Source organism: Chiloscyllium plagiosum, chromosome 30 (genome assembly GCF_004010195.1).
Source record: "Chiloscyllium plagiosum isolate BGI_BamShark_2017 chromosome 30, ASM401019v2, whole genome shotgun sequence".
Classification (NCBI taxonomy): Eukaryota; Metazoa; Chordata; class Chondrichthyes; order Orectolobiformes; family Hemiscylliidae; genus Chiloscyllium; species Chiloscyllium plagiosum.
This window is the reverse complement of record NC_057739.1, coordinates 2,860,345-2,869,644: the sequence shown is the minus strand read 5'-3', so window position 1 is coordinate 2,869,644 and position 9,300 is coordinate 2,860,345. Positions and strand designations below refer to the sequence as shown.

The following is a 9,300-nucleotide window of genomic DNA, read 5'->3' as shown; positions in this document are numbered from 1 at the left end:
ACAACATCCTTCATCACTATCCACAACTCCACCGACCTTCGTGTCGTCTGCAAATTTACTAACCCACCCTTCTACGCCCTCATCCAGGTAGTTTATAAAAATGACGAACAGCAGTGGACCCACCCAACACCGACCCTTGCGGTACACCGCTAGTAACTGGACTCCAGGATGAACATTTCCCATCAACCACCACCCTCTGTCTTCTTTCAGCAAGTCAATTACTGATCCAAACTGCTATATCTCCCACAATCCCATTCCTCTCCATTTTGTACAATAGCCTACTGTGGGGAACCTTATTGAACGCCTTGCTGAAATCCAAATACACCACATCAACTGGTTTACTCTCATCTACCTGTTTGGTCACCTTCTCAAAGAACTCAATAAGGTTTGTGAGGCACGACCTACCCTTCACAAAACCGTGCTGACAAAGGCTTGGCAATCTCCTCCCTGGCTTCCCAGAGGATCCTGGGATAAATCCCATCCGGCCCAGGGGACCTATCTATTTTCACACTCGGCAGGATTTCTAATACCTCTTCCTTGTGAACCTCAATCCCAACTAGTCTAGTAGCCTGTATCTCAGTATTCTCCTCGACAACATTGTCGTTTTTTAGAGTGAATACTGTCGAAAAATATTTATTTAGTGCTTCCCCTATCTCCTCTGACTCCACACACAACTTCCCACCACTATCTTTTGCCTGGCTTTACTGACAACCTCTTGTTAATTCTTCCTTGATACCCTTTGCTCCTACAGGTTGTTCTCCTATAATGCGTGTTTTGTCAATGCAATTTGGTTGTAACGTGATTGGTGAATTGGAGAATGATTTTTTTAAAACTGAACTCCTGCTGGCTATTATGCAATTCCATCCCTGGTTACCTTAAGTCCACTCAAGGTGTTTACTTCAGGTCAAGCAAAAGAGGTTGGATGACAGGGCAAATTCTTCCTGACCTTATTGTTGATGTTTTTGAGGATATGTTTAGAAATTGTTGCAGGAGGAAATGTCTGTGTTTCAAGATTCTCCTCATTCTGGACAATGCACCAAGCCATCCTCCCACCATTGGTGAACTTCCTGAAAACATCAAAGTGCTATTTCTACCTCCGAACACAACCTCTCTCATTCAACCCATGTACCAGGATGCAATAGCAGCTTTTAAAGCTTATTATTTAAGGCGCACAGTCAGGAAGTTGATTGCAGCTACTGAGGGAGCTAATGAGAACAGTGTTCTTCAATTTTGGAAGAGCTCTAACATTAAGAATGCCATTAACGTCATTGAGGCGGCCTGGGATGATGTCAGTAAGGCCTACTTGCATGCAATTTGGTGGAAGCTTCTCCCAGATTTTCTTCATGATTTTAAAGGCGTTGAACCATCAGAGGAGCTTCCAACAATCAAAGAACATTGTGTCGCTCTTGCAAAGCAAGCTGGATTTGTACAAGTTGAGACTGATCTACAACAACTTGTTGCTGCAGGGGGAATTGAAGCTCAAGATGAAGATGAAGTAGGCCAGGATGCAGCACCACGAGAAATTTCCACTTCTGTTTGTCTTTTATCTTGAGGGAAGTTGAGAAGCAGTTGCAGCTCTTAGAAGACAATGAAGAGTGCAGCAGGATAGCAGTTCCTGGCAGAATGTCTTACACCCTATGACCAGCTTCTTCATGAAAGAAGAAAGATGCAAAGCAGCAAACACTGGTTCCCTTTTTTTAAGCCAACCTGCAAGAAACAGTCTTGAGGACAGTAAACCACAGCCATCCACCTCTGCACTAAATATTTTCTTTTGTCATAACCCTGAATCCAGAACTGCACCTGAAAGTAATGATGATAACCCTCAGCCCCTGTCTTAATACAGTACTGTAACTCAGCAAACTCAAACCCCTTAAACCCTTACAATAAATTTAATATTATTTCATTAAAATATATGCTATTAATATTTACTTAGACTGTGCTATCATTTGTGTTTGGCTAACTACTATTTTTTTTGTGATTTTTACTGATATGGTTTGGGGTTGACCCACCAAAACTGTTTTTCCCATAGGCCCTGTTATTTCTATTGCGTGATTTTCTATAACACGAGGTTGCTCGAGAATACAACGACTGCGTTATACGAGAACAGACTGTAAATGATTAGGGGACCTATACAGAACAACCTTAGTTATCCAAACATCAATTATCTGAATTTCGGATTACCCAAAGAAGACCTCAAGGTCCTGTAAAACTGCCATATCGAAGAGGTGTCACTGACACTGGGGATACCATTAACAAAGCTATCAACGTTTGCACCTTTTCATGGAGCGATACCACATGGGCGGTAAGAGCAGTTTGGGGCTGAGAGGAGCGACAGATATACAATAATACTAATCATATTCACCTCGGTTGCTATTGTTGTGAGCAGTTATTGGTGGGTAACAGTCGCCAGGACGACAGCGCTTTATTCAGAAGGTAACAGTTGCTATAACTGAAGCCACTGCTGCCTGCTCCCACACACTCTAAGGTGTACAGGACTGAAATGACTGGACAAGCAATAACCTTCAGTGAGACTCTCCCCATCTTTTTGGAAAGGCCATGTAGATTGCAGAGACTTGATATCTGGAGCGTCGGAGGCTGAGGGGGGACCTTATAGAGGTTTACAAAATTATGAGGGGCATGGATAGGATAAATAGACAGTCATTTCCCTGGGGTTGGGGGAGTCCAGATCTAGAGGACATTGGTTTAGGGTGACAGGGGAAAGATATGAGAGAGACCTAAGGGGCAACTTTTTCATGCAGAGGGTGGTACGTGTATGGAATGAGCTGCCAGAGGAAGTGGTGGAGGCGAGTACAATTGCAACATTTAAGAGGCATCTGGATGGGTATATGAATAGGAAGGGTTTGGAGGGATATGGGCTGGGTGCTGGCAGGTGGGACTAGATTGCGTTGGGATATCTGGTCGGCATGGACGGGTTGGACCGAAGGGTCTGTTTCTGTGCTGTACATCTCTATGACTATTTTGAAAAATGAAAGCTCATTGAATAGGGGAAAACATATAGACTGGCATAAACAGGTCAGTTTCATTTTGGCAAGATGTAACAAATGAGTAGTGTGGCACAAGGGTCAGTACAGAAGCCTCACATTTTTATAATTTATATAAATGACGTAAAGATCCCTATGGTACGGTAGTGAAATTTGCAAATGACACAAAGATAGTTAGTTGTGAAGAGGACAGGAGGAGGCTGAGGGGTGGCGATGAGAGGGCAGATGTCTGGTAGATACTGCATAATGTGGAAAAAGGTTTATTATGGCAGGAAGAATAAAGAAGCACATTATCTAAATGATGAGAGATTGTAGAGCTCTAAGATGTAGAGAGATCTCAATGCCATAGCACATGAACCTAAGGGTATAGTAAATAATCAGGAAAGATACTAGAATGTTATTATTTATTATGAGAGGAATTAAATGTTAAAGTCAGGAGGTTCTGGCTTTATTGTACAGGGCAGTAGTGAGGCCAAAACCAGACCAAAACCTCCTTGCTTTAAGGAAGATTGTAGTTGGAAGCAATTCAGAGAGGGTTCACCGACCGATAACTGGGCTGAGCTGTCACGAGGAAACAATGGACAGACTAGATTTGCATCAGCTGTAGTTTAGAGGAGGCAACTTCATTAAAACAAGTGGTCTTGACAGGGTAGATGTGGAGAGGACTCTTCTTGCGGGAGAATCTAGAACTGGATCCACTGTCAAACACTAAGCCATTGCATATTTAAGAGGGAGATGAACAGAATATTTTTCTCACAGGGGTTTAGGAGTCTTTGGAACAGACTTGAGAGGGGCAGCAGAATCTTTTAAGGGTGCAAGTGGATAGCATCTTGATAAATAATGGGGGGGGGGGGCGGACAGGTGGGCAGAAATGTGGAATAATTGGCTCAGCCATGAGAGCAGACGAGAGGGGCCACCCTATGTGTGAATGTAAAGACAGTTATCATGCACAAGTGGCTGACTGCCTGCTATAGGATACAGCGGGTCTCTCTCATTTTACCCGGTTACAATCAGGAAAGTACCACTCACATTAACATCAAGGAAACGGACGTACTCTCTGCCAAATGTGCCATCAGGTAACTCTCTCAGGCTGACCAAATCCAAGGTAGACGTGCTGATCCGAGGTCTCTCCCTAGAAACAAGGACCCCAGGGACAGTGAACTCCTCACCTTGGGAATGCAGTGAATGGTGAAAATGAACCCTGCCTCCTCTCCCCTCAATCACTTCTTAATCAGGAAGACTTTAATCAACTCCCGCTGCTCTCTACAAGATACCAGTCTGCTGTCAAACACGTTCTCTCGCCAGTCTATGATAAAAGCCACAATTAACCATCTCTCATTGCTTCAATGAATTTAAAACCATGGGACCCTGTCTCCTTCTCCACGTACTGGCTTAAACACCCAAACTTCCTGTCTCCTTCTCCACATACTGGCTTAAACACCCAAACTTCTTGTCACAGGTACACAGCTTCGTAACGTGCCTTATTTTTTTCTCACTATCCCTCACTGCCAAACTCCCCAAGCTGTGGTGGTGAGCTTCTTCTTGAACAGCTGGAGGTAAACCCCCAATGCCCTTAGGGAGAGAATTCCAGGAGTTTGACCCCAGTGAGTGAAGGAATAGCGATATATTTCCGACTCAGGATGGCTGAATGGCTTGAAGGGGACCTTGCAGGGAATGGTTCCATCCATCTGCTGCCCTTGTCCTTTGAGGTAGGCAGCACCTTCCAAACTCATGACTAAGGATCTTGTCAATAGGACACACTGCTGCTACTGAGCATCAGTGGTGGAGAAAGTGGATGCTTGTGGATGTAGTGCTGGCTGTTTTGTCCTGGATGCTGACAAGCTTCTTGAATGTTGTTGGAGCTGCACCCATCCAGGTAAGTGGACAGAATTCTATCATACTCCTGACTTGAGCCTTGTAGATGGACAGGCTTTAGTAAGACAGGATGTGAGTTACTTCCAGTTGGACTCCTAGCCTCTGATCTGGTTTTGCAGCCACTGCATTTATTTATTTTATTCATTCATGAGATGTGTGTGTCACTGTCCCGGCCAGCATTTATTGCCCAGAGGACAGTTAAGAGTCAACCACATTGCTGTGGGTCTAGAGTCACATGTTGGTCAAACCAGGCAAGGATGGCAGTTTCTTTCCCTAAAAAAACGTGAGTGAATCAGATGAGTTTCATGGTCATCATTAGACTCTTAATTCCACATTTTTGTTGAATTCAAATTTCACCATCTGCTGTGGCAGGATTCAAACCCAGGTCCCCAGAGCATGAGCTGAGTTTCTGGATTAATAGGCTAGCGATAGTACCACAACGCCATCGCCTCCTCCACTTATATGACTATTCCAGTTGAGGTCAATGGTAATCCCCAGGATGTTGATAGTGGGGGATTCAGTAATGGTCATGCCATTAAATGTCAAGGGCCATGGTTAGATTCTTGTTGGAGATGGTCATTGCCTGATGTGTGAGGCACGAACATTACTTGCCACTTGTCAGCCCAAGTCTGGATTTGTCCAGGTCTTATTGCACTTGGACATGGCCTGCTTCAGGATCTGAGGAGTTGTGCGTGGTGTTAAACATTGCGCAATCAGCAGCAAACATTCCCACTTCCGACCTTATGATGGAGAGAAGGTCATTGATGGAACAGCTGAAGATGGTTGGACCAAGGACACTACCCTGAGGACCTCCTGCAGAGATGTCCTGGAGCTGAGATCACTAACTTCCAACAGCCACTTCTGCCTGCCTGCCAGATATGACTCCGACCGACCCTTAATCCCGACTCCAGTTTAGCTAAGGCTCCTTGACACCACATTCGGTCAAATCTGGCCCTGATGTCAAGAGCTACCACTCACCTTCAGCTCTTTTGCCCATGTTTGAACCAAGGCTGTGATGAGGTCAGGAGCTGGGTGGACCTGACTGAACTGAAACTGAGCATCAGTGAGCAGGCTGTTCCCTTGTAAGTGCCACTTGGTAGCATTATCAACAACCTATTGGTAGTTTACTGACAATCAAGAGTAGACTGATGGGATGGCATTTAATTCATCCTATTATTTGTAATGATCCACATTGTCAGGTAGATAATAATGTTGTGGTTGAACTGAATCAGCTTGGCTAGGGACACAGCAAGTTCTGAAGCACAATTCTTCAGTGCTATTGCCGAAATGTTGATAGGGCCAACAGCCTTTGCCTCCATTCATTTCTTGTTGTCACGTGGAGTGAATTGGATCGGCTGAAAATTGGTACGAGAGATGATGGGAATCACCGGGGGAGGCTGGGATGGATCATCCACTTGGTACATCTGGCTGACAATTGTTGCAAATGCTTTAGCCTTATCTTTTGCACTGTTGTGTTGGGTTGCTGCCTCACTGAGGTTTGGGATATATTGCACCATTTACAACTGAATGTAGCAGGACTGCAGAGCTTAGATCTGAACCATTGTTATGGAATCACTTAGCTCTGTCAATCACTTACTGCTTATGCAAGTTGCTTCACCTGAAACCCGTCACTTTCAGGTATTTTAATGCTGTTCCTGGCATTGTGCACTCTCCACTGAACTAGGGTTGATCCCTGGCTAGGTGGTAATGGTAGAGTGGGGGATATTGCTGTGGGTCTGAAGCACATGTAAGCCAGACTGGGTAAGGATGACAGATTTCCTTCCCTGGAGAACATTAGAGAACCTGACAGGTTTTTCAGACAATCATATATTTGTCACCATTGGACTGACATTTAATTCTAGATTGCATTAATTTCAAATTTCATCTGCCATGATAGGACTTTGAACCAATGTTGAAAACCATGAGCCACCATCAGTCTACTCTTGATTGTCAGTAAACTAACAATAGGTTGTTGATAATGCTACCAAGTGGCACTTATAAGGGAAAAGCCTACTCACTGATGCTCAGTTTCAGTTCAGTCAGATCCACCCAGCTCCTGACCTTATCACAGCCTTGGTTCAAACATGGACGAACACTATTACTGGGCCAGTGACATTACCCAGTCCATTGCCTCCTCCAGTGATCCACCCCCTAGCCGCTGCACCTCTGCCCATATCATCATGCCTTCTGGTCCTGTATTCCCAGCATCTTCTGCCTTTAATTTGATCTTTTATGAAGTAAAAACTAAAGTAACTGGTTCCTTTTAACGGTTATCATCACCTCTCCTCCAGTATAAACATTGCAACTGCACTTACTGCAGAATCTGGAATCCCTCAGGATGGTTCTGCATCCTGTCTCGCAGCTTTCGGATTGCCAGCAGCCCTGTTGTTTCTCCCAGTACAGCCACCATATCTGCAACAAAAAGAGAACAGATCAAATTTGAGTCACACTCCCTCATAATAAACTGGCTTCACATCATGTATCCTACATAATTCAACTACAAGGCGGCAATCCTTTCAGCTAAGTCCAACTCCAGGGCCTGAATACGAGAACACAGGCTGACAGTCCAGCAAATCTTCACCCATTTAAGTGAATCCAGTCTGATCCTCCCCAGTGACCCCAGTATGAGCCTAAGCCTACCCAGAGACTTTAGTGTGACCCTGTCACTCTGCTGCGATACTGAAATCACACCGGGAGGAGAAAGTGAGGTCTGCAGATGCTGCAGATCAGAGATGGAAATGTGTTGCTGGAAAAGCGCAGCAGGTCAGGCAGCATCTAGGGAACAGGAGAATCGACGTTTCGGGGATGAGCTCTTCTTCAGGGCTTATCACACCCCCTTGCAATGTGTAACCCCCTCCCGCGGTGACCCCGGACCCCCTCCCGCTGTGGCCCCGGGCCCCTCCCGCAGTGACCCCGGACCCCCTCCCGCGGTGACCCCGGACCCCCTCCCGCTGTGGCCCCGGGCCCCTCCCGCAGTGACCCCGGACCCCCTCCCGCGGTGACCCCGGACCCCCTCCCGCTGTGGCCCCGGGCCCCTCCCGCAGTGACCCCGGACCCCCTCCCGCGGTGACCCCGGACCCCCTCCCGCTGTGGCCCCGGGCCCCTCCCGCAGTGACCCCGGACCCCCTCCCGCGGTGACCCCGGACCCCCTCCCGCTGTGGCCCCGGGCCCCTCCCGCAGTGACCCCGGACCCCCTCCCGCGGTGACCCCGGACCCCCTCCCGGTGTGACCCCGGACCCCCTCCCGGTGTGACCCCCGACCCCCTCCCGCGGTGACCCCGGACCCCCTCCCTCAGTGACCCCGGACCCCCTCCCTCCAGGTGAATCTCCCCCCCCCAGTTTGGCCCTGACGAGTCTCGGTGAATCCAGGATCATTCTGACCCTCCCCAGTGGATCTGGTGACCGTGACCGTGACCCTGTCCAGGGTGACTCCAGCGGCCCCCTGGGGTGGGGGTGACGGACGGACGGGGGGGGGGGCAGGGTGTCACTGGGATCTTACCGTGCCGGTACGGGTTGTATAGAGCCATCAAGGCGGATCCTGAGGCCAGCAGCAGTTTCTGGAGCCGGCTGCTGGGGATGTGGCTCCGATAGCGGCGGCTGTGCTCGGCCTCCGCACTCGCCCCCTCCCCGAGACCTGCAAAGACACAAACCGGGTGAGAGCGGCCCTCGGTCCCGCCGCCGCCCCCGGCCCCGGCCCCCGGCCCCCGGCCCGGGATCACTTACCGGCTGAGACCGTGGCTGCAGGCCGCACGGAGCCTGCCCCCAGCCTCGGGCCCGGGCTGAGCCTCCCGCCGCGGCCTGACAGCCCGTGCAGGCCCCGACTGAGAGTCAGGGTCAGGCCCTGGACCCCGCTCCTCAGCACCGTCCCCATGACAGACCCACAACCGGCAGCGGTACCACCGCCTCACAGCGCAGGCGCACTGCACGTAGTCAATATCCGGGTCACGGCGCAGGCGCAGTGTCAATACCCGGATCACAGCGCAGGCGCACTGCCCAGGTCACAGCGCACTGTCAATGCCCGGATCACAGCGCAGGCGCACTGCCCAGGTCACAGCGCAGTGTCATTACCCGGATCACAGCGCAGGCGCACTGTCAATGCCTGTGCCATGGACAATGTCCATTGTGCTGGTGTTTTATCTGAGAACCCAGTGTTGTTCCTGTCCCTCTCAAGTACAAAACCCCTTGTGCACAAGTTATTTCAGACGAACTTATGTTCCAACTCAAATTTGTTTACAAATAAAACAGAAACTGTCCACAATCTGAATAAATATGTTCAATAGACAACAGCAAAGGAGTTTCAGCCAAATATCAATCCAGCTTTTACATATGTGCATCAACTTGTACTTACACAGCACGTTTCACGTAAAACAAAGCTCTTGTGGGATATAGGTGAATTAATGTTATTTCTGCAATTATAAGTTCTG

The 9,300-nt window shown here is 48.3% G+C and overlaps 1 protein-coding gene across 2 annotated transcripts in view; it reads right to left on the bottom strand.

Annotated features, from left to right (window-relative positions):
- coq4 (coenzyme Q4 homolog (S. cerevisiae)) overlaps window positions 1–8,804 on the bottom strand; it is an 18,707-nt gene extending 9,903 nt beyond the window's left edge. Inside the window, exons 1-4 of one of the 2 annotated variants that reach the window (XM_043719812.1) lie at window positions 8,600–8,802; window positions 8,376–8,510; window positions 7,193–7,289; window positions 4,032–4,134 (exon numbers count right to left, since the gene is read on the bottom strand). In XM_043719812.1, coding sequence (XP_043575747.1) covers window positions 4,032–4,134; window positions 7,193–7,289; window positions 8,376–8,510; window positions 8,600–8,747 — 483 coding nt within the window. In that variant the 5' untranslated portion in view covers window positions 8,748–8,802. Of the gene's footprint in view, window positions 1–4,031; window positions 4,135–7,192; window positions 7,290–8,375; window positions 8,511–8,599 lie in introns of both variants that reach the window. The other variant, XM_043719813.1, reaches the window with a different exon arrangement.
- Window positions 8,805–9,300: the final 496 nt, after the last annotated feature.